This window comes from Sciurus carolinensis, chromosome 11 (genome assembly GCF_902686445.1).
Source record: "Sciurus carolinensis chromosome 11, mSciCar1.2, whole genome shotgun sequence".
Lineage (NCBI taxonomy): Eukaryota > Metazoa > Chordata > Mammalia > Rodentia > Sciuridae > Sciurus > Sciurus carolinensis.
Genome location: NC_062223.1, coordinates 108,233,270 through 108,258,027, shown reverse-complemented (window position 1 = coordinate 108,258,027; position 24,758 = coordinate 108,233,270). Strand labels below are relative to the sequence as shown.

Below are 24,758 nucleotides of genomic sequence, written 5' to 3'. Positions count from 1 at the left end.
AAGGGACTGCATGTTCAGTAGCGCTCAAGTTACCTAGATCCTATTGTTTTAGTTTCATTAAACGTAGAAAAGGAAGACTGGTTTTACCTCAGCTTCTGTTTCTTTCAGCTAATGGTCAAAGACATTAGTAACAACCATAGAACAGTCCCCATCCCTCATAGGGAGGGAGTTTGGGATGAACATTGCAGAAAGGACAGTAGATGTTTTAAGAGGAGGTAAAGCCCACTCTTGGTGGGAGGAGAAAGCTAAGAATGGAGCCATGAGAACTGTTGGGATGCCCACAAGCAGAGAAACAGTCAGTGACGTAATGAACTGTGGTCCACTTAATTTCCTTTTGTAGCAGCTAAGGAGTTGGGACAATTGGATGATTGTACAATGTGCCTGCATTGGTGAGCTTTGTCTTTGTGTGTGTGTGTGTGTGTGTGTGTGTATTGGTGAGCTTTGTCTTTGTGTGTGTGTGTGTGTGTGAGAGAGAGAGAGAGAGAGAGAGAGAGAAAGAGAGAGAGAGAGAGAGCTTTGTCCTGTGTCCTACACAAACTAAGTCTGATTGCACTTCACTACCAGATTATCCTGTCACGGGAGTCTTCAAGCAGCAGAAGCCCTAGTGACTTTTAACAATCCAGCATGTGCCTAAGAGTGTGCAAAGAACTAAGAGCTCTGACATGACAGTATGAGCAAGTAAAGTGATTGAGAAATGAAGAACACACAGCCTCATCAGGAGGTAAAAAAACGATGAAACTAAAAGTCCCAACAAGCCAGGTCAAGCACATGGCTGAAGGACTGAGTAGTTCCAGAGTCCAGCAAAGTCATAGGGTCTCCACCTTTTCAAGCTATAGAATTCCCAGTGCTCTAAACAGAGGTGCCTTCAGATCCCAGGGATGCCCCTGGAGACCATTGGTTGCTTCTCAGTATGAAAGTGGCACTGTTGAAAAGCCTGATAGAAAAGAGAAATATGGCCAGGCATGGTGGTATATACCTATAATCCCAGTGGCTTGGGAGTCTAAGGCAGGAGGATCATAAGTTCAAAGCAGCCCCAGCAGCTTAGTGAGACCCTGTCCCAAAATTTATAAAGACCTGGGATATGGCTCAGTGGATGTTTCCTGGGTTGAATCCCTGGTACCAAAAAGAAAGAAAAGTAGGCTTAGGTGATTGTAGTGGGGAACCTTCCCCGCAAAGGGCAGAGCTTACATCCTGATTGACTTGTCAAAAAAATGATACCTGCGGATTGTCCAGTTGGGGTACAGGTTCTTGGCATTTCAAACAGAGAATTAAGCAAGACACACAGAAATAAGGCAGATTTGGTGAAACCAACTTAATTTTAATAATACTATATATTAAAACTTTACTCTTATGTAACCCCATTCTCTTCTTCCTCCTTTTTGATGTAAAAGTCATGAATTACACCTTTGTATACTACATGCTAATCAAGTCCATTTATAATTGTCGGTGTGCAATTGTCTTTTAAAGCAGAGGGAAAAAGAGCTACGTACAAAAATACTTATACCGTTTTAATCTTTATAGTTACCTCTACCAGTTTTTTTTTGTTGTTGTTTGTTTTTAAAATGGATTCAGGTTTCACCATTGTCCTTTCATTTTAGCCTGGAAAATTTCCCAGTTAGTATTTCTTATAAGCAAGTCTGCTAGCAACAAATTTTATTTATGTTTCTCTGAGACTCTATTAATTTATTAATTTTTGGTGGAAAGAAGTGCTGGATAGAGAGTTCCCAAGTTTTTTCTATCATCCTTTTAAGTATCATCTCACTACCTATGGCCTATGTGGTTTCTGATGAAATATCAACTAGTAATCATATTAGAATATCTCATATGTGATAAGTTATTCTCTCCTTTCAGGAATTTGTCTTTTTATTTTCACGTTTTATTTGTCTAGGTACAGATTTATTTGAGATTATCCTACTTGGAATTTGTTGAGCACCCTTGATATGGAGATTGTAATTCCTCATATTTGGGAAGTTTGGGGATATTATTTCTTCAAATATTCTTTTGCCCCTTTCTGTCACTTCTCTCATTCTGGAATTATTAATATGCTTATATTGCTACACTTTATGGTATCCACAGGTCTCTGAGTCTCTCTACAGTTTTCATTATTCTTTTTTGTTTCCATTCCACAGACCAGACAAATGCAATTAAATTATGCAAAAGCATGTTGGTTCTTACATATTCTAAAATCTGCTATTGAGCCCCTTCTAGCAAATTGTTCATTTGTTATACTTTTCAACTCTAGAATGTGTTTGGTTCATTTTTTTAAATTCATTTTTATTGTAAACAAATGGGATACATCTTGTTTCTCTGTACATGAAGTAGAGGCATACTGTTTTTGTAATCATACATTTTGGTTCATTTTTTAATATATATTTCTTCATTGGTATTTACTGTTTGGTAAGACAGTATTCTCAATTTCCTAAGCATGGTTTTCTTTAGTTCTCCGAAACTATTTGAAATAACTCAATCTTAAGTACTCTCTCTGGGCTTCCTTGGCTACCATTTTTATTAACTGCTTTTTTTTTTTTTTTTTAACTTATTTAAGTTCTAATAAGTTATAAATGATAGTAGAATGCATTTTGACACATCATACATAAATGGGAGTATAATTTCTCATTCCTCGGGTTGTATGTGATAATGTGATATAGAATCATACCAGTTGTATAATCATATATGCACATAGGGTATATTTTTTTTGGGGGGGGTTCTTTTTTTTTTATTGTATACAAATGGGATACAAATTCTTTCTCTATTTCTACAGGGAGTCAAGGCATACCATTTGTGTAATCATAAATTTACATAGGTCAGTGATGTTTGATTCATTATTTTTTTTCCCTTCCACCCACCGCCCCACCCCTCTTTTCCCTCTATACACTCCTTCCTTCCTCCATTCTTACCACCCTCCTTATACCTAACCCTAAACCTAACCCTAACCCTAACGCTAACCCCTCCCACCCCCCATTATATGTCCTCATCCGCTTATCAGCAAGATCATTTGTCCTTTAGTTTTTTGAGATTGGCTTATCTCACTTAGCATGATATTCTCCAATTTCATCCATTTGCCTGCAAATGCCATAATTTTATCATTCTTCGTTGTGGAGTAATATTCCATTGTGTATATATGCCACAGTTTCTTTATCCATTCATCAACTGAAGGGCATCTAGGTTGGTTCCACAATCTGGCTATGGTGATTGAGCAGCAGTGAACATTGATGTGGCTGTATCTCTGTAGTATGCTGATTTTAAGTCCTTTGGGTATAGGCCAAGGAGTGGGATAGCTGGGTCAAATGGTGGTTCCATTCCAAGCTTTCTGAGGAGTCTCCATACTGCTTTCCAGAGTGGCTGCACTAATTTGCAACCCCACCAGCAATGTATGAGTGTACCTTTTTCCCCACATCCTCGCCAACACCTATTGTTGCTTGTGTTCTTGATAATTGCCAAGCTACTTGGGGTGAGATGAAATCTTAGGGTACTTTTGATTTGCATTTCTCTTATTACTAGAGATGTTGAACATTTTTTCATATATCTGTTGATTGCTTGTATATCTTCTTCTGTGAAGCATCTGTTCATTTCCTTAGCCCATTTGTTGACTGGATTATTTGTATTCTTGGTGTAGAGTTTTTTGAGTTCTTTATAGATTCTGGAAATTAGCGATCTATCTGAAGTATGAGTGGCAAAGATATTCTCCCACTCTGTAGGGTCTCTCTTCGCATTGCTGATAGTTTCCTTTGCTGAGAGAAAGCTGTTTAGTTTGAATCTATCCCAGTTGTTGATTCTTGCTTTTATTTCTTGTGCTATGGGACTCCTGTTAAGGAAGTCTGATCCTAAGTCAACAAGTTGAAGGTTTGGACCTACTTTTTCTTCTATAAGATGCAGGGTCTCTGGTGTGATTCCGAGGTCCTTGATCCATTTTGAGTTGAGTTTTGTGCAGGGTGAGAGATAGGGGTTTAATTTCATTCTGTTGCATATGGTTTTCCAGTTTTCCCAGCACCATTTGTTGAAGAGGCTATCTTTTCTCCATTGCATATTTTTGGACCCTTTGTCTAGTATGAGAAAATTGTATTTATTTGGGTTTCTGTCCATGTCCTCTATTCTGTACCATTGATCTACCCGTCTATTTGGGTACCAATACCATGCTGTTTTTGTTACTATTGCTTTGTAGTAGAGTTGAAGATCTGGTATTGTGATACCCCCTGCTTCGCTCTTTCTACTGAGGATTGCTTTAGCTATTCTGGGTTTTTTATTCTTCCAGATGAATTTCATAATTGCTTGCTCTATTTCTGTAAGGTACATCATTGGGATTTTAATTGGAATTGCATTGAATCTGTATAGCACTTTAGGTAGTATGGCCATTTTGACAATATTAATTCTGCCTATCCAAGAATATGGGAGATCTTTCCATCTTCTAAGGTTTTCTTTAATTTCTTTCTTTAGTGTTCTGTAGTTCTCATTGTAGAGGTCTTTCACCTCTTTTGTGAGATTGATTCCCAAATATTTTTTTTTTTTGATGCTATTGTGAATGGGGTAGTTTTCCTAATTTCTCTTTCTGAAGATTCATCACTTATGTATAAAAATGCATTGGATTTATGAGCATTGATTTTGTAACCTGCTACTTTACTGAATTCACTTATGAGTTCTAAAAGTTTTCTGGTGGAATTTCCAGGTTCCTCTAAATATATAATCATGTCATCAGCGAGCAGGGATAGTTTGAGTTCTTCTTTTCCAATTCGTATCCCTTTAATTTCTTTGGTTTGTCTAATTGCTCTGGCTAGAGTCTCAAGGACGATGTTGAATAGAAGTGGTGAAAGAGGGCATCCCTGCCTTGTTCCAGTTTTTAGGGGGAATGCTTTCAGGTTTTCACCATTTAGAATGATATTGGCCATGGGCTTAGCGTACATGGCCTTTATAATGTTAAGGAATGTTCCCACTACCCCAATTTTTTCTAGTGTTTTGAGCATGAAGGGATGCTGTATTTTATCAAGTGCTTTTTCTGCATCTATTGAAATAATCATGTGATTCTTAACTTTAAGTCTGTTGATATGGTGAATGACATTTATTGATTTCTGGATGTTGAACCAACCTTGTATCCCTGGGATAAAACCCACTTGATCGTGGTGCACTATCTTTTTAATATATTTTTGTATGCGATTTGCTAAAACTTTGTTGAGAATTTTTGTATCGATGTTCATTAAGGATATTGGTCTGAAATTTTCTTTCCTTGATGTGTCTCTGTCTGGTTTAGGTATGAGGGTGATATTGGCTTCATAGAACAAGTTTGGGAGGGTTCCCTCCTCTTCTATTTCATGGAATACTTTGAGGAGTATTGGAATGAGCTCTTCTTTAAAGGTTTTGTAGAACTCGGCTGAGAACCCATCTGGTCCCAGACTTTTCTTTGTTGGTAGGCTTTTGATGACCTCTTCTATTTCATTGCTTGAAATTGATTTATTTAAGTTGTGTATGTCCTCCTCGTTCAGTTTAGGTAATTCATATGTCTCTAGAAACTTGTTGATGTCTTTGAGGTTATCTGTTTTGTTGGAGTATAGATTTTCAAAATAGCTTCTAATTATGTTTTGTATTTCACTCGTATCTGTTGTGATATTTCCTTGTTCATTCCGAATTTTAGTAATTTGAGTTTTCTCCCTCTTTCTCTTTGTTAGTGTGGCTAAGGGTTTATCAATTTTGTTTATTTTTTCGAAGAACCAACTATTTATTTTGTTAATTTTTCCGATTGTTCAGTTTCGTTGATTTCGGCTCTGATTTTAACTGTTTCCTGTCTTCTACTACTTTTGGTGTTGGTCTGCTCTTCTTTTTCTAGGGCTTTGAGCTGTAGTGTTAAGTCGTTTATTTGTTGATTTCTACTTCTTTTGTTGAATGCGCCCCATGAAATAAATCTTCCTCTAAGTACTGCTTTCATAGTGTCCCAGAGATTTTGATATGATGTGTCTTTGTTCTCGTTTACCTCTAAGAATTTTTTTATTTCCCTCCTGATGTCTTCTGTTATCCATTCATCATATAATAGTGTATTATTTAATCTCCAGGAATTGGAGAAGTTTCTGTTTTTTATTCTGTCATTTATTTCTAATTTCAATCCATTATGATCTGATAGAGTACAAGGTAGTATCTCTTATCTTCTTGTATTTGCTAACAGTAGCTTTGTGGCATAAAATATGGTCTATTTTAGAGAAGGATCCATGTGCTACTCAGAAGAAAGTGTATTCGTTCTTTGTTGGATGGTATATTCTATATATGTTGGTTAAGTCTAAATTGTTGATTGTGTTATTGAGATCTATGGTTTCTTTATTCAATTTTTGTTTGGAAGATCTATCCAGTGGTGAGAGAAGTGTGTTAAAATCGCCTAGTATTATTGTGTTGTGGTCTATTTGATTTCTGGAATTGAGAAGGATTTGTTTGACGTACGTGGATGAGCCAATGTTCAGGGCATAGATATTTATGATTGTTATGTCTTGCTGATTTATGCTTCACTTAAGCAGCATGTAATGTCCTTCTTTATCCCTTCTGACTAGTTTTGGCTTGAAGTCCACATTATCTGAAATGAGGATGGATACTCCAGCTTTTTTGCTGTGTCCATGTGCATGGTATGTTTTTTCCCATCCTTTCACCTTTAGTCTGTAGGTATCTCTTTCTATGAGATGAGTCTCTTGCAGGCAGCATATTGTTGGATTTTTCTGTTTAATCCAATCTGCCAGTCTATGTCTTTTGATTGATGAGTTCAGGCCATTAACATTCAGGCTTATTATTGTGATATGATTTGTATTCCCAGTCATTTGACTCATTTTTGTTTTTTGACATGATTTGGTTTCTCCTTTATTTGGCTGTTCCTTTAGGCTAGTTCTCCCGTTGCTGATTTGCATCGTTGTTTTTCATCTCTTCCTCATGGAATATTTTGCTGAGAATGCTCTGTAATGCCAGCTTTCTTTTTGTAAATTCCTTTAGCTTTTGTTTATCATGGAAGGATCTTATTTCGTCGTCAAATCTGAAAGTAACTTTTGCTGGGTGTAAGATTCTTGGTTGGCATCCGTTTTCTTTCAGGGCTTGGTAAATGTTGTTCCAGGCCCTTCTAGCTTTTAGGGTCTGGATTGAAAAATCTGCTCATATTCTTATTGGTTTCCCCCTGAATGTAATTTGATTCTTTTTCTCTCGCGGCCTTTAAAATTCTGTCTTTATTTTGTATGTTAGGTATTTTCATAATAATGTGCCTTGGTGTGGGTCTGTTGTAATTTTGTATATTTGGAGTCGTATAAGCCTCTTGTACTTGGTTTTCCATTTTGTTCTTCAGATTTGGGAAATTTTCTGATACTATTTCATTGAATAGATTGTTCATTCCTTTGGTTTGTTTCTCTAAGCCTTCCTCAATCCCAATAATTCTCAAATTTGGCCTTTTCGTGATATCCCATAATTCTTGTAGATTCTGTTCATGATTTCTTCTCTGTTTGGCCAACTTTGTTTTCAAGATTAAATATTTTGTCTTCAGTGTCTGAGGTTCTGTCTTCCAGGTGTTCTATCCTATTGGTTATGCTTTCTATGGAGTTTTTAACTTGGTTTATTGTTTCCTTCATTTCAAGGATTTCTGTTTGTTTGTTTGTTTTTCAGTATCTCTTAACTCTTTATTGAAATGATCTCTTGCTTCCCGTATTTGCTCTTTTAACTGTTGATTAGTGCGATCATTTAATGCCTGCATTTGCTCTTTCATCTCCTCCTTCAATACCTGCATTTGCTCTTTCATCTCCTCCTTCAATACCTGCATTTGCTCTTTCATCTCCTCGTTTGCTTCCCTGATTATTTTAATTATGTACATTCTGAACTCCCTTTCTGACATTTCTTCTGCTGTGCTGTCATTGGGTTTTATTGATGTAGTATCTAGGTTTGTTTGGGACATATTCTTCCCTTGTTTTCTCATATTGGTCAGATGTCAGTGTGACCCTGCATTATTGCAGATTTCCTCTGTTGGCTTATAGTGTCCCTGTTGATTTCCAGTGTAACACCTCCCAACCTTCAGTAGCCTGAAGTTTTGGAGGAACTTGATAATGCAGTGCTTCCGGAGAAAGCTGCCCCTAGCCCCCTACTGGTTCCAGGGCTCGGAGCTGGCTCTGTGGGGAAAGGCTCTCACTGAGGGGCCTGCACCGCGCAGCTGGCCATGTGGGTGGAGCCCACCGCCGGAGTGTGCAAGGCTACCTGGGGAAGACTCTAACTGCCCTGTCCTGCTCTGATAAGCCGCCCCTATCCGTGCCTGCCGCCCAGGCCGAGCTTCACCCGGTGGGGGAGACTCACCCCGTGGCTCTATTTCAGTCAGAGTCTCTCAGTGCCTCCCCTTCTTGAATCCTGGGTTCTGGAGCGACTGGAGATGCAGTCACCCTCTAGTCCGCCATCTTGGATCATCCCATGGAAAGAGTCTGCGACTGGAGGGTGCAGGGCCGCCTGGAGAAGTCTCTGGCTGCCCTGCCCTGATCCCAGAGGCTGCTTGCGGGTCGAAGCTCTTCGTTGGCTCGGGGACTTGTGACTGGCTCTGTGTAGAAAGGCTCTTACTGGGCTGTCTATTCCGAGAAGCTAGCCTTGAAAAGTGCCTCCCGCCATAGGCGGCCGGGCTGCTTGGGGAAGTCCCTGGCTGCCCTGTCCTGGTCCCTGAAGCCGCTTGCAGGCCGGAGCATGCCACGCTGGCTTCGGGACTTGGAGCTGGTTCTGATCAGAAAGGCTCTCACTGGGGGGCCTGCTCCGAGAAGCTGGAGAAGCTGGCGGTGTGGGAGGGGCCCACCGCTGGAGTGCGCAGGGCTGCCTGGGGAAGAGTCTAGCTGCCCTGCCCTGCTCCGATAAGCCACCTCTATCCGGGCCTGCCGCCCAGGCCAAGCTTTACCTGGTGGGCGAGACTCACCCATGGCTCTGTTTTAGTCCGAATCTCTCAATGCCTCCCCTTCTTGGATCCTGGGTTCTGGAGCGACTGGAGATGCAGTCACCCTCTAGTCTGCCATCTTGGATCGCCCTGTGGAAAGGGCCTGCGACCGGAGGGGGCAGGGCCACCTGGAGAAGTGTCTGGCTGCCCTGCCCTGATCCCAGAGGCTGCTTGCCGGTCGAAGCTCTCCGTTGGCTGTGCACATAGGGTATTAATGTCCGATTCCTTCTATCCTTTCTACTCCCACTCTTCACTCTCTTCACTCTCCTCTATCTACTCCAAAGTACCTCTGTTCTGCCCAAGCCCTACCCAGTTATTATGAATTAGCAACCATGTATCAGAAAACATTCAGCCTTTGGTTTATTTGTATTGGCTTATTTCACTTAACATGATATTCTCCAGCTTCATCCATTTACCGGCAAATGCCATCATTTCATTTTTTAAGGCTAATATTCCATTGTGTATATGTACCACATTTTCTCTATCAAGTCATCTGTTGAAGGGCACTTAGGTTCATTCCATAGTTTAGTTATTATTAACTGGTTTTTTTTTTTCCCTGTATATGAGCATATCTTTTCTAATTACCATTATTATTTTTTGTGTGTGTGGTACAGGGGATTGAACCCAGGGTCTTGTGCATGGAAGGCAAGCACTCTACCTACTGAGTTATAAATCCAGTCCTAAGCAGTTCTTTATCTTCGTGTGTTTTGTTTGTTTGGGAAGATTGGACATTTTCTAATCTTTCATCAGAAACCACATTTTAAATATTTTAAATAATAAAATGTGACAGCTTTCATAATTACATTCTCTTTCTTCCATGTTGATTATTTTGGCTGTTGCTTGTTTTTTAGTGAGTTTGCTGAACTAATTCTATAAAGTCTATATTCTTCAAGGAGTTTGCATTCTATGATTAGACATTGATTTTCTTAAATGTTGGGATCAAATAACTTTTCCTTTTTTCCCAAGGGGATCTGTGTGTTTTTTGGTATCATGTTTTAATATACAACCAAGCACTTGACAACTCTCTTAGCCTTTATGTGTTAAGGTTCTTGGAATTTCTAAGACTTTGATTCCCACAGGGTATAGATTAAAAGTCAAAGGAGTTCCTTTCTGATCTTTCATGAAGAGTAGGTAGGTCTTCTATTCACTTCTTTGGATAAATCATTAGGCAGAAAGTGAAGCATACAGTTCAACAATTTTGACAGAATGTTGTTGTTTTTTTATGATTCAGCAAGTGAATTTATATCATCTCCTGACCTAGGTATTATGGAGTAGAACTTACTTATCATTTCTTCATTGGTTTTCCTGTACTCCTAACTGTGAAGTAATTGGACTTTGTCAGGCACCTCATTTTACAAGCTTAGCTAGTGTTGTTTCCTATATAAATGCTACCAGTATGTTCTATCAGCTATACTTTGTATTATAGTACAACCTAGTGTTTCCAAGTGAGTCCGCATAATACCAGCACATTCTATGTGACTCCATATTGCCACTTATTCTGGCTTTTTTTTTTTTATTTGTTTTAGTTGTCAGTGGACCTTTATTTTATTTATATGTGGTGCTGAGACTCAAACCCAGTCCCTCACACAAGCTAGACAAGTACTATAACCCCAGCCTCTACTCCTCCATTTTCAATAGTAGTTTTACCAAAAGTACAGAGTGTATTGAAAGTACCTAAAATTTTATTTTTTTTATTTAGGTTACTTGCAACAAGAAAACCTCACTTCTACCTGCCAGACCTTTATTTTGGAAAGTTCAAATTTAAAAGAGTATGCAGAACACTGTACAGATGAAGGTTTTATCCCAGCCTGCTTACTGGTGAGTTATTTGTTCCTTAATTATTTCCTCTTTGACCAACATGAGAGACGATAAACACAGTCTTCCAATCATCCAAGTCAGGTGCCATGGCACAAAAATATAATCCCAGATACCTGGGAGGAAGATTACTTGAGCTCAGGAGTTCAAGGCTAGCCTGGGCAACCTAGTGAGACCCCCATCTCAATTTTTAAAGTTTTAAAAATCAGAGTCAAAATTGGCAGAAGTTTATACTCATCTGGGACTGATAAACAAAGAAGGCCAACTGTTTCTTTTACACATTTATGCTATACCTATTAAGGGAATTACAGGTTTGCCTCTGAGAATCAGTTTCAAAATGACACTGTTATTTCGCAGTTTCACTGCTGCTTGTCTCAGTTTATTTTTGTTGGTACATGGCTTATTTTATCTGTCAGCCTACTTTAGACAACTATAAAACATGTATTTTGATGTCGCCACTTTTTTGTAGCTATCACTAGACAAACAGAGCACCATTTGTCATAAAATGAATAAATTCTAGAACGTTATTTCACATGGCATTTGTCTTTCTGTCCTAGACATAGGTCCTCAGAGACCTAATTTTCTGTGTAGGAAACCTAAATGAATTTACAAAATTATAGTTTATCAAGGTCATGGGATAACAAAATATATAAAAGTCCATGGTATTTATACATTTCTGCAGTAAAAAATTGGGATTTGAAATCTTTTTTTTTTTTTTTTTTTTTTTTTTTTTGCAGTGCTGGGGATTGAACTCAGGACCTTGTGCTTGCGAGGCAGGCACTCTACCAACTGAGCCATATCCCCAGCCTGAAATCTTTTTAAATACCCATTTATAATAGCAATAAAAAAAAAATGCTTTGATAGTCTAACAATATGTTTAAATCTGTATGATAAAACTGAACAACTTTCTCAGTAGGACTGGAAGGCATAGGAAATAATGCCAAGAGTTAATAAATAGGATGACATCAAATTTAAAAAAAGCTTTTGCACAGCAAAGTAAGTAATATGAATGTGAAGAGAGACCCTACAGAAAGGGAGAAAATCTTCGCTAGCTACTCTTCTGACAGAGGATTAATATCTAGAGTATATAAAGAGCTCAAAAAACGTTACACCAAAAAATTAAATAACCCAATTAAGAAATGGGAAAATGAATTAAACAGATACTTATCACAATAAAAATAAAAAGGGCCAGCAAATATATGAAAAAATGTTGGACATCATTAGCAATTAAAGAATGCAAATCAAAACTAAACTGAGATTTCATCTCATTTTAGTCAGAATGGCAGTCATCAAGAATACAAACAATTATAAATGCTGGTAAAGATGGGGAGAAAAAGGAACACTTACACTGTTGGTGGGATTTTTTTTTTGTTGTTATTTTTTAATAGTTCAGATCTACTCATTTTTTAAAATTGTTTTTTAGTTGTAGATGGACACAGTACCTTTATTTTATTTACTTATTTTTATGTAGTGCTTAGGATCAAACTCACTGCCTCACATGTGCTAGGCAATTGCTGTACCACTGAGCTACAACACCAGCCTGGGACTGTTAATAAGTACAACCCGTATGGAAATCAATATGGAGGTTCCTCAAAAGGCTAGGAGTGGAACCACCATATGACCAGCTATACCACTCCTCAGTGTTTATCCTGAAGAATTAAAACCATCTTACTATAGTGATATGTGCATACCCATGTTTATAGCAGCACAGTTCACAATAGCCAAATGAGGGAACCCAGCCTAGGTATCCATCAACCAATGAATGGATGAAGATATTGTATATATACGCAATTAAATTTCATTTGACCATAAAGGAAAATGAAATTGTGTTACTTGCAGAAAAGTGGATGGAACTAGAGACCATCATTTTAAATGAAGTAAGTCAAACTCAGGTCAAGGGTCATGTTTTTTTTCATATGTGGAAGCCAGAGAGGTAAGAAGGAAAAAAAGGTGAGGGTTGATCTCGTAAAAATCGAGGGGAGATCAGTAGAAGAAACAGACTAAAGAATGGGAAGCAGGGAGAGAGGCGGGTAGTACTTGGGACGGATATTGGCCAAATTATACTGTTATATTGTATGCATGTATGAATATGTAACAATAAATCCAATCAATATGTACAACTATAACGTACCAATTAAAAAGTAGAAAAAAATTAAGAAAAACAAAATTGAATTTTGAATAAATAATGTATTGTAAGTATTCCAAATTTAAAATAAAAACTGCATGAAAGAAATGTAAGATATAAATAAAAGGAAAATGATACTATGTTCATGGATTGAGAGGGTATCATTAAGAATTTAATTCTGGCGATCCAAGATGGCGGCCTAGAGGGAGACTGCACCTCCGGTCGCTCCACAACCCAGGAGTTAAGAAGGGGAGGCATTGAGAGACTCGGACTGAAGTGGAGCCACGGGTGAGTCTGCCCACTGGGTAAAGCTCGGCCCGGGTGGCAGGCCCAGATAGAGGTGGCTTATCGGAGCCGGGCAGGGCAGCTAGAGTCATCCACAGGCAGTCCTGCGCACTCCGGCGGTGGGCCCCGCCCACACAGCCAGCTTCTCCAGGTTCTCGGAACGGAACTGGCCCGCTAGTGAGAGCCTGTCTGAACAGAGCACGCTCCGAGTCCCGGAGCCCCTGCAGTGCAGTGTACTCCTGCAAAGAACCAGCGGAGAGTCTCGATCTGCAGTCAGCCTCAGGGATAAGGGCAGGGCAGCCGGAGACCTCTTCAGGCGGCTCTGCCCACTCCGGCTTGAGTCTTCCCAAGGTAGTCTTCCACACTCCGGCAGTGGGCTCTTCCCTCACGGCCAGCTGCACGGTGCAGGCCCACAGTGAGAGCATTTCCGCACAGAGCCAGTTCCAAAACGTGGAACCAGTAGGGGGCTAGGGGCAGTATTCTTCGAATGAGCTGCTTTATCAGATTCCTCCAAAACATCAGGCTACTGAAGACTGGGAGGTGATACACTGGAAATCTACTGGGACACTATAAGCCAATAGTGGAAAACTGCAATATCTCAGGGTCCCACTGACAACTGACCATTATGAGAAAACAAGGGAAGAAAATGTCCCAAACAAACCTAGATACTACATCAATAAAACCCAATGACAGCACAGCAGAAGAAATGTCAGAAAGGGAGTTCAGAATGTACGTAATTAAAACGATCAGGGAAGCTAATGAGGAGATGAAAGAGCAAATGCAGGCATTGAAGGAGGAGATGAAAGAGCAAATGCAGGCATTAAATGATCGCACCAATCAACAGTTAAAAGACCAAATACGGGAAGCAAGAGATCATTTCAATAAAGAGTTAGAGATACTGAAAAAAAACCAAACTGAAATCCTTGAAATGAAGGAAACAATAAACCAAGTTAAAAACTCCATAGAAAGCATAACCAATAGGATAGAACACCTGGAAGACAGAACCTCAGACATTGAAGACAAAATATTTAACCTTGAAAACAAAGTGGAACAAACACAGAAGATGGTAAGAAATCATGAACAGAATCTCCAAGAACTATGGGATATCATGAAAAGGCCAAATTTGAGAATTATTGGGATTGAGGAAGGCTTAGAGAAACAAACCAAAGGAATGAACAATCTATTCAATGAAATAATAACAGAAAATTTCCCAAATCTGAAGAACGAAATGGAAAACCAAGTACAAGAGGCTTATAGAACTCCAAACATACAAAATTACAACAGACCCACACCAAGGCACATTATCATGAAAATACCTAACATACAAAATAAAGATAGAATTTTAAAGGCCGCGAGAGAAAAGAATCAAATTACATTCAGAGGGAAACCAATAAGAATATCAGCAGATTTTTCAATCCAGACCCTAAAAGCTAGAAGGGCCTGGAACAACATATACCAAGCCCTGAAAGAAAATGGATGCCAACCAAGAATCTTATACCCAGCAAAACTTACCTTCAAATTTGACGATGAAATAAGATCCTTCCATGATAAACAAAAGCTAAAGGAATTTACAAAAAGAAAGCCAGCATTACAGAACATTCTCAGCAAAATATTCCATGAGGAAGAGATGAAAAACAACCATGCAAATCAGCAACAGGAGGCGCTAGCCTAAAGGAATAGCCAAATAAAGGAGAAACCAAATCATGTCAAAAACAAATATGAGTCAATTGACTGGGAATACAAATCATATCACAATAATAACTCTGAATGTTAATGGCCTGAATTCATCAATCAAAAGACACAGACTGGCAGATTGGATTAAAAAGAAAAATCCAACAATATGCTGCCTGCAAGAGACACATCTCATAGAAAGAGACACCCATAGACTAAAGGTGAAAGGATGGGGAAAAACATACCATGCACACGGACACAGCAAAAAAGCTGGAGTATCCATCCTCATCTCAGATAATGTGGACTTCAAACCAAAACTAGTCAGAAGGGATAAAGAAGGACATTACATGCTGCTTAAGGGAAGCATAAATCAGCAAGACATAACAATCATAAATATCTATGCCCCGAACATTGGCTCATCCACGTACGTCAAACAAATCCTTCTCAATTCCAGAAATCAAATAGACCACAACACAATAATACTAGGCGATTTTAACACACCTCTCTCACCACTGGATAGATCGTCCAAACAAAAATTGAATAAAGAAACTATAGATCTCAACAACACAATCAGCAATTTAGACTTAACGGACATATATAGAATATACCATCCAACAAAGAATGAATACACTTTCTTCTCAGCAGCACATGGATCCTTCTCTAAAATAGACCATATTTTATGCCACAAAGCTACTGTTAGTAAATACAAGAAGATAGAGATACTACCTTGTACTCTATCAGATCATAATGGATTGAAATTAGAAATAAATGACAGAATAAAAAACAGAAACTTCTCCAATACCTGGAGACTAAATAATACACTATTATATGATGAATGGATAACAGAAGACATCAGGAGGGAAATAAAAAAATTCTTAGAAGTAAACGAGAACAAAGACACATCATATCAAAATCTCTGGGACACTATGAAAGCAGTACTTAGAGGAAGATTTATTTCATGGGGTGCATTCAAAAAAAGAAGTAGAAATCAACAAATAAACGACTTAACACTACAGCTCAAAGCACTAGAAAAAGAAGAGCAGACCAATACCAAAAGTAGTAGAAGACAGGAAATAGTTAAAATCAGAGCCGAAATCAACGAAATCGAAACAAAAGAAACAATCGGAAAAATTAATAAAATAAATAGTTGGTTCTTTGAAAAAATAAATAAAATTGATAAACCCTTAGCCACACTAACAAAGAGAAAGAGGGAGAAAACTCAAATTACTAAAATTCGGAATGAACAAGGAAACATCACAACAGACACGAGTGAAATACAAAACATAATTAGAAGCTATTTCGAAAATCTATACTCCAACAAAACAGAAAACCTTGAAGACATCAACAAATTTCTAGAGACATATGAACTACCTAAACTGAACGAGGAGGACATACACAACTTAAATAAACCAATTTCAAGCAATGAAATAGAAGAGGTCATCAAAAGCCTACCAACAAAGAAAAGTCCAGGACCAGATGGGTTCTCAGCCGAGTTCTATAAAACCTTTAAAGAAGAGCTCATTCCAATACTCCTCAAACTATTCCATGAGATAGAAGAGGAGGGAACCCTACCAAACTCGTTCTATGAAGCCAATATCACCCTGATACCTAAACCAGACAGAGACACATCAAGGAAAGAAAATTTCAGACCAATATCCTTAATGAACATCGATGCAAAAATTCTCAACAAAATTTTAGCAAATCGCATACAAATATATATTAAAAAGATAGTGCACCACGATCAAGTGGGTTTTATCCCAGGGATGCAAGGTTGGTTCAACATTCGGAAATCAATAAATGTCATTCACCATATCAACAGACTTAAAGTTAAGAATCACATGATTATTTCAATAGATGCAGAAAAAGCATTTGATAAAATACAGCATCCCTTCATGCTCAAAACACTAGAAAAAATTGGGGTAATGGGAACATTCCTAAACATTATAAAGGCCATCTACACTAAGCCCATGGCTAATATCATTCTAAATGGTGAAAAACTGAAAGCGTTCCCCCTAAAAACTGGAACAAGGCAGGGATGCCCTCTTTCACCGCTTCTATTCAACATCGTCCTTGAGACTCTAGCCAGAGCAATTAGACAAACCAAAGAAATTAAAGGGATACGAATAGGAAAAGAAGAACTCAAACTATCCCTGTTCGCTGATGACATGATTATATATTTAGAGGAACCTGGAAATTCCACCAGAAAACTTTTAGAACTCATAAGTGAATTCAGTAAAGTAGCAGGTTACAAGATCAATGCTCATAAATCCAATGCATTTTTATACATAAGTGATGAATCTTCAGAAAGAGAAATTAGGAAAACTACTCCATTCACAATAGCATCGAAAAAAATAAAATACTTGGGAATCAATCTCACAAAAGAGGTGAAAGACCTCTACAATGAGAACTACAGAACACTAAAGAAAGAAATTCAAGAAAACCTTAGAAGATGGAAAGATCTCCCATGTTCCTGGATAGGCAGAATTAATATCGTCAAAATGGCTATACTACCTAAAGTTCTATACAGATTCAATGCAATTCCAATTAAAATCCCAATGATGTACCTCGCAGAAATAGAGCAAGCAATTATGAAATTCATCTGGAAGAATAAAAAACCTAGAATAGCTAAAGCAATCCTCAGTAGCAAGAGCGAAGCAGGGGGTATTGCAATACCAGATCTTCAACTCTACTACAAAGCAATAGTAACAAAAACGGCATGGTATTGGTACCAAAATAGACAGGTAGATCAATGGTACAGAATAGAGGACATGGACACAAACCCAAATAAATACAATTTTCTCATACTAGACAAAGGTTCCAACAATATGCAATGGAGAAAAGATAGCCTCTTCAACAAATGGTGCTGGGAAAACTGGAAAACCATATGCAATAGAATGAAATTAAACCCCTATCTCTCACCCTACACAAAACTCAACTCAAAATGGATCAAGGACCTCGGAATCACACCAGAGACCCTGCATCTTATAGAAGAAAAAGTAGGTCCAAATCTTCAACTTGTTGGCTCAGGATCAGATTTCCTTAACAGGACTCCCATAGCACAAGAAATAAAAGCAAGAATCAACAACTGGGATAGATTCAAACTAAAAAGCTTTCTCTCAGCAAAGGAAACTATCAGAAATGTGAAGAGAGAGCCTACAGAGTGGGAGAATATCTTTGCCAACCATACCTCAGATAGAGCGCTAATTTCCAGAATCTATAAAGAACTCAAAAAACTCTACACCAAGAATACAAATAATCCAATCAACAAATGGGCTAAGGAAATGAACAGACACTTCACAGAAGAAGATGTACAAGTAATCACCAGATATATGAAAAAATGTTCAACATCCCTAGTAATAAGGGAAATGCAAATCAAAACTACCCTAAGATTTCATCTCACCCCAATTAGAATGGCGATTATCAAGAATACAAGCAACAATAGGTGTTGGCGAGGATGTGGTGAAAAAGGAACACTCATACATTGCTGGTGGGGTTGCAAATTAGTGCAACCACTCTGGAAAGCAGTGTGGAGATTCCTCAGAAAGCTTGGAATGGAAACACCATTTGACCCAGCTATCCCACTCCTTGGCCTATACCCAAAGGACTTACAATCAGCATACTACAGAGATACAGCCACATCAATGTTCATTGCTGCTCAATTCACCATAGCCAGATTGTGGAACCAACCTAGATGCCCTTCAGTTGATGAATGGATAAAGAAACTGTGGCATATTTATACAATGGAATATTACTCTGCAATGAAGAATGATAAAATTATGGCATTTGTAGGCAAATGGTCGAAATTGGAGAATATCATGCTAAGTGAGATAAGCCAATCTCAAAAAACTAAAGGACGAATGATCTCGCTGATAAGCGGATGAGGACATATAATGGGGGGTGTGAGGGGCTAGCATTAGGTTTAGGGTTAGGTTTAGAGTTAGGCTAAGGAGAGCAGTAAGAATGAAGGAAAGAAGGACTGTGTAGAGGGAAAAGAGGGGTGGGAGGGGTTGGAGGGGTGGGAGGGGTGGGGGGGAGGGGAAAAATATAATAAACATCATTACCCTATGTAAACGTAAAAAAAATAAAATAAAAAAAAAATTAAAAAAAAAAAAAAAAAAAAAGAATTTAATTCTTCCCTGTTTGATTTATAGATGTATTATCACAGTCAGAATTCCCACATGCAGTTTTGCATCTACATTGAACACAATCATAGAAATGAAAAGATATACTCCATTTGTGTACAATGAATCAAAATGCGGTCTGTAAAAATTTTAAAAGATTGAATTTTAAATCTTACATGGAAAGGAATGAGAAAAGTGCAAATAATTCTAAAAAAGGCAACTTGGAGGATTAACATTTCAAAAGCAAGGTCAAGAAAAACCGAGGACAGACTAAGAACCTCACAGATAAGAGAGTCTAAGGAGACATGATATCTGAATGCAACCTGCCATTCTAGATCGGATCTTGAAAGAGCAAAAGGACATCAGTGGAAAAACTAGAAAAAAAAAATCTGAAAAAAGTTTAGTGTAGTTAATAATATCTTACACTATTATTTCTTACTATCAATTAAAGTACAATGCTTATGTAAGATCTTAAAATAATATGCTGAGTGAAGACTATTATGAGAACTCTGAAATATCCTAAGAATTTATTTATTTTTTATTTTATTTATTTTTCCTGTTTTAAGGTACTGGGATGGAACCCAGGAACACACTACCACTGAGATACATCCTCAGCCCTTTTTTATTGTGAGGCAGGTCTCACTAAGTTGCAGAGGCTGTCCTCAAAACTTGAGTTCCACCTGTTTTAGCCTCCCCAGCTGGGATTCTAGGCTTGCATTATTGTACCTGGTTTTCATTAAATTTTAAAAGTTATTTAAAAACAAAAATCTAAAAAAAAAAAAAAATTTACAAAGTAGGTAAAGGTGGGTACTCATGTCCCATTTTTTTAGATAAGGAACTGAAGTTCAGAAAGATTAAATGTGTACAAAGTTTCTTACAAGCAGCATTAGATTCTGTGCTTTCTGTTTTGCTTTGTATTACCAACTACTGTTTGGCAGAATCCCAAAATAGTGAAAATAAAGAAAGGTGAGGAAAAAAGATGAGGGAAAGAGGATTAGTTCAATGATATGACTGTTCATTCATCTTTCTACCTGGTGAAGCCAAAAGGAAGGTATTGGTATCATCTGTTAGGTGATGGGAATTTCATGTCCATGCCTAAAATTATATAGCAGTGCAGATTAAGGGTTTTTATGCATAAAGAAAGTGATTCTTTTGCCAGATATTTGGCAATTAATTATTAGTTACTAATTATTATCAATTAATTATTAGAAACAAGGTTTAATTACCAAGATAGTATTAGGCAAAGCCCTTATTTTTCCCCCACATTTTTTATTGTTGTATTATAGTTGTACATAATGATGGGATTTTTAGTTACATATTTATATATATGTACCCACAATAGCAAATCCCCTATTGACACAGAATTTAGTCAAGACAGAAGAACAGATTAGAAATCACGCTAAAAGTTCAGAGGAAAGGGAACTAATTGCCTACTGTGTGTCAGAAGTTATCTCAATCTTCACAAATATTCTATGAATTAAGAATTCGTTCACTTTATACAAGTGAAAGTAAGCCTTAGAAATTTAGGTGATTTGTCACACTGTATGTGACAGACAAACCAAAATTGTGAGCTCAAAAATCCTTGTTCTTACAGAGAAACCAATCATGAAATTCATTTGGAAGAATAAGAGACCCAGAATAGTCAAAGCAATCCTTAGCAGGAAAAGTGAACTATTCTGCAGAGCAATAGTAACAAAAATGGCATGGTATTGGCACCAGAACAGACAGGTAGGCCAGTGGTACAGAATAGAAGACACAGAGACAAACCCACGTAAATACAATTACTTCATACTAGACAAAGATGCCAAAATCATACCAAAAAAAGGAGAAAAGATAGCCTTTTCAACAAATGGTGCTGGCAAAACTGGAAATCCATATGCAGTAAAATGAAACTAAACCCTGGTCTCTCACTCTGCACAAAGCTCAACTCAAAATGGATCAAGGACCTCAGAATTATACGAGGGACCCTGTACCTAATAGAAGAAAAAGTAGGTCCAAATCTTCATCATGTCAGCTTAGGACCAGACTTCCTTAACATGACTCCCAAAGCACAAAAAATAAAAGCAGGAATCAATAATTGGGATAGATTCAATCTAAAAAGCTTTTTCTCAGCAAAGGAAACAATCAACAATGTGAAGAGAGAGCCTACAGAGTGGGAGAAAATCTTTGCCACACACACTTCAAATAGAGCACTAATCTCCAGAATCTGTAAAGAACTCAAAAAACTTTACACCAAGAATACAAATACCCATTCAGTATGGGCTAAGGAAATGAGCATAACTTTACAGAAGATTTACAAGCAATCAACAGATATATGAAAAAATGTAATGCAAATCAAAACTACCCTAAAATTTCATTTCACCCCAATTAGAATGTCTGTTATCAAGAATACAAGCATGGGGCTGGGGAGATAGTTCAGTTGGTAGAGTGCTTGCCTTGCAAGCACAAGGCCCTGGGTTCGATTCCCCAGCACCAACCAAAAACAACAACAACAACAACAAAAAAGAATACAACCAACAATGGGAGTGGCAAGGATGTAGGGGAAAAGGTACACTCATACATTGCTGGTGGAGTTGCAAAGTGGTGCAGCCACTCTGGAAAGCGGTGTGGAGATTCCTTAGAAAACTTGGAATGGAACCAGCATTTGATCCAGCTATCCCATTCCTTGACCTATATCCAAAGGACTTAAAATCAGCATACTACAGTGATGCAGCCACATCAATGTTCATAGCAGCTCAATTCACAATAACTAGATTGTGGAATGAACCTAGATGCCCTTCAGTAGATGAATGGATCAAGAAACTGGTGTGTGTGTATATATATATGCAATGGCATATTATTCAGACATAAAGAAGAATAAGATTATGGCATTTGTAGGTAAATGGATGGAGTTAGAGAATATCATGCTAAGTGAAATAAGCCAATCCTCAAAAACCAAGGGCTGAATGATTTCTCTGACAAGTAGATGATGATACATAAGGTCGGGTGGGAAGCAAGAAGGGAGGATGGATGGATTGTATAGAGAAAAATGAAGGGTGAGGAGGGGGTTGGGGAAAATAATAGAAATGAAACAAACATCGTCACCCTACGTATATGTACAATTACATAAATGGTGTGAATCTACATCGTGTACAACCATAGAAATGAAAGTTGTACCCCATTTGTGTACAATGAATCAAAATGCAGTCTGTAAAACTAAAAAAATAAAAAATTCTTGTTTTTCCCTATAATCTCAAACTCAAAGTTATAAAAGCCTGCTGTGGTCATAGTGGGAACCACTGGAGATGGATAAATAGGTGACTGATGATAAAAATGAGGACAAGAATGTACTGATCCTTAGGAAAGTTACCTCACACAATTTGATTTCTTAATTTGCTCTGTAGTAGGTTCACATGGCTTTTAGAATAGGATAGCCAGAGCAGATTAGGATTAGATCCTTATGGTTTTGTTTTCTGGCAGTGGGTATTGAACCCCTGGTACTCTATCACTGAACTCCATTTCCCTGTTCCCCCTGCCCTGCCACTTTTCTTTCTAATGTTGAGACAGGGTTTTGCTAAGGTGAGGGGGCTGTTCTTGAATTTGCAATCCTCCTGCCTCAGCCTCCCTAATCTTTTAGTATTACAGGCATGTGTTACTGTGCCCAACAGTTTTTAAGCAGTTGTTTTGAATCTCTCCTCCCACCTAAAACCTGCCTTTCTGCCCTTGGACTGTCTTGACTAAGGAAACACATATTCATAATGTCCTATTGAAACTGGCAAGTTTCTTGGCTTTCAGAAGATTTGATCTAGCCTATTACTTGAGTGGCTTTTTTCATTTTTAATGATGTCCTTTAGCCTTTCCTCATTAGCTCTTTTGCAATGTGGATTTTTTTATTAACTTTTGAAGGATGAAATGTTTCAGAGTGAGAAATTAATTAGTATTAGATGATTTTCATAATGTTTGATCTTTTTATTTTCAGTCCTTATTTGGAAAAAACTTGACAACAATTTTGAACGAATATGTAGCTATGAAAGCAAAAGGTAAGAACTCGGGTCCAGGAATTTTTTTGTTGATGTATATAGCATTTATTGATTTAATTAGAAATAATTTTTAAAATATCTTAATTTCTGTAAACACCTTGAAAACTTGTCTCACTCATGATGAGATAAATTTTACTGAACATCCCATTTTTTTTTATATGGAGTACTTCATAAATTTCAAAATCTAATGTTAATAAATACAACTCAAATTTAATCATCTAAAAAGTCATAAAACTATGTTACCTATAGTGTCGAACAGGTGTTGCTATATTATGAAATTTCAAACTAACATTTTAATTATCTAAATTTGGACACAGGATCCAGTCATAAAATCCTGGTTCATGGTTAACAGAATGTAAAATAATACTTGCCTAATTTAATGATGAGTTAGAGGAAAGTTCTGTTTATTCTCTAATATTGTTTAGTTCTATAACTTACATTAACAAATAACTATTAAGGAATAATTAACATTAAGTGATAACATAAAAGAAATTTATTAAATACTATCTGTAAGTATTGCACTAGATGCTTTCATGTTTTATCTCATTTAGTCTTTAAACCTAAAAGGTATTTTTGAGGCCTATTTTTAAGCATAAGGAAATAGAGAATTATATTTCCACACTCACAAAGAATGAGCATGACCTTTATGATAATTATTTGTTATGAAGTAAATTATTTTAATTCACTTTTGAATGTCAGATGACATCAGATAGAGGGAAGATCAAAAATAGTTTGTCCTCTTTTAATACAAAATGATATAAAATAGTCAAAGAATGTGTCCAAGTTTATATGAATTTCCATTTTCACTCATGTTGTGTTTGATATCTAAAGACTTAAAAAAAAAAAAGTAGTCCCACTATACCTTTTTGCAGGACATTTTACAAACAGGCTTATTTCTCAGTTCCCAACATCATCTCAGTAGTTGAGAGAGAATTTTTTTTGTTATTTTCTGTCTTTGTTCAAGTTGAATGATGAATTTTCTCCAGCTTGGTTTCTTTCCCTTTGATTTAGAAACATCAAATGATGTCCCAGCAATAATGTCATCTCTGTGGAAGAAGTTAGACCACACACTTTCCCAGATCAGGTACTGAGCTTATTAAAATGTGTATAATGATTTTGGAGTACAAACATATTTTGAGTTTTAAAATTCTTAAGACTCATATATTACACTATATATAACATTTATCTAATTTTGAAATTATATAGAGGTTATTGGTATTTCTTTGTCTTTAGTTGGAATAATTTGAAATAAACTGCAGACTTTTAATAAAATGTTTACAAATGAGGAAATTGAGCTATATAGAAATTTGAGGACAACCTCTCAAGTTTCTGTAGCAATTTAGAGACAGATCTTAGGCTAGAATATGAGTCTCCTAATTCCCGTCCATTGTCAATTCCTTAAGACAACTAAAATATTCAGAGAATGAATATATTAAATGTCCAGTTTGGTTCTTCCCTTATAAAGAAACAAGCTTGATGAATAATGCTACTTCTGGAATCTTCTATCTTTAGAATTTTCTCATGGTATGGTACTTATATATCTTTTGTATATTTCACAGCCTAGAAATGCTAGTTTCCGTGTCCTTGGAAGAATGCCAGCCCTACTAATATCGATTTTGTAACATCTCTTATTTTGACAGTTGATTGTGAAAAATCGTAGTCAATTACCCTCTCTCGTAAAGTTAAAAGTAAATACCCCATCTGACTTCAGCGGAGGTCTCATTTTCTTCCTCAGTTTAAACTACTAAAATAGCTGCAAATGTTTTCATCCTAACTCTGGACCATATCTTATTTGCTAATCTTATCTATTTCCATTT

At 37.3% G+C, this 24,758-nt stretch overlaps 1 protein-coding gene across 1 annotated transcript in view; it reads left to right on the top strand.

The window, feature by feature from the left end:
- The window catches only part of LOC124960418 (protein NPAT), a 62,996-nt gene that overhangs the window by 13,426 nt on the left and 24,812 nt on the right, over positions 1-24,758 (top strand). The window contains exons 2-4 of the mRNA XM_047519177.1: positions 10,605-10,723; positions 22,881-22,941; positions 23,953-24,025. Coding sequence (XP_047375133.1) covers positions 10,605-10,723; positions 22,881-22,941; positions 23,953-24,025 — 253 coding nt within the window. The remainder of the gene's footprint in view (positions 1-10,604; positions 10,724-22,880; positions 22,942-23,952; positions 24,026-24,758) is intronic.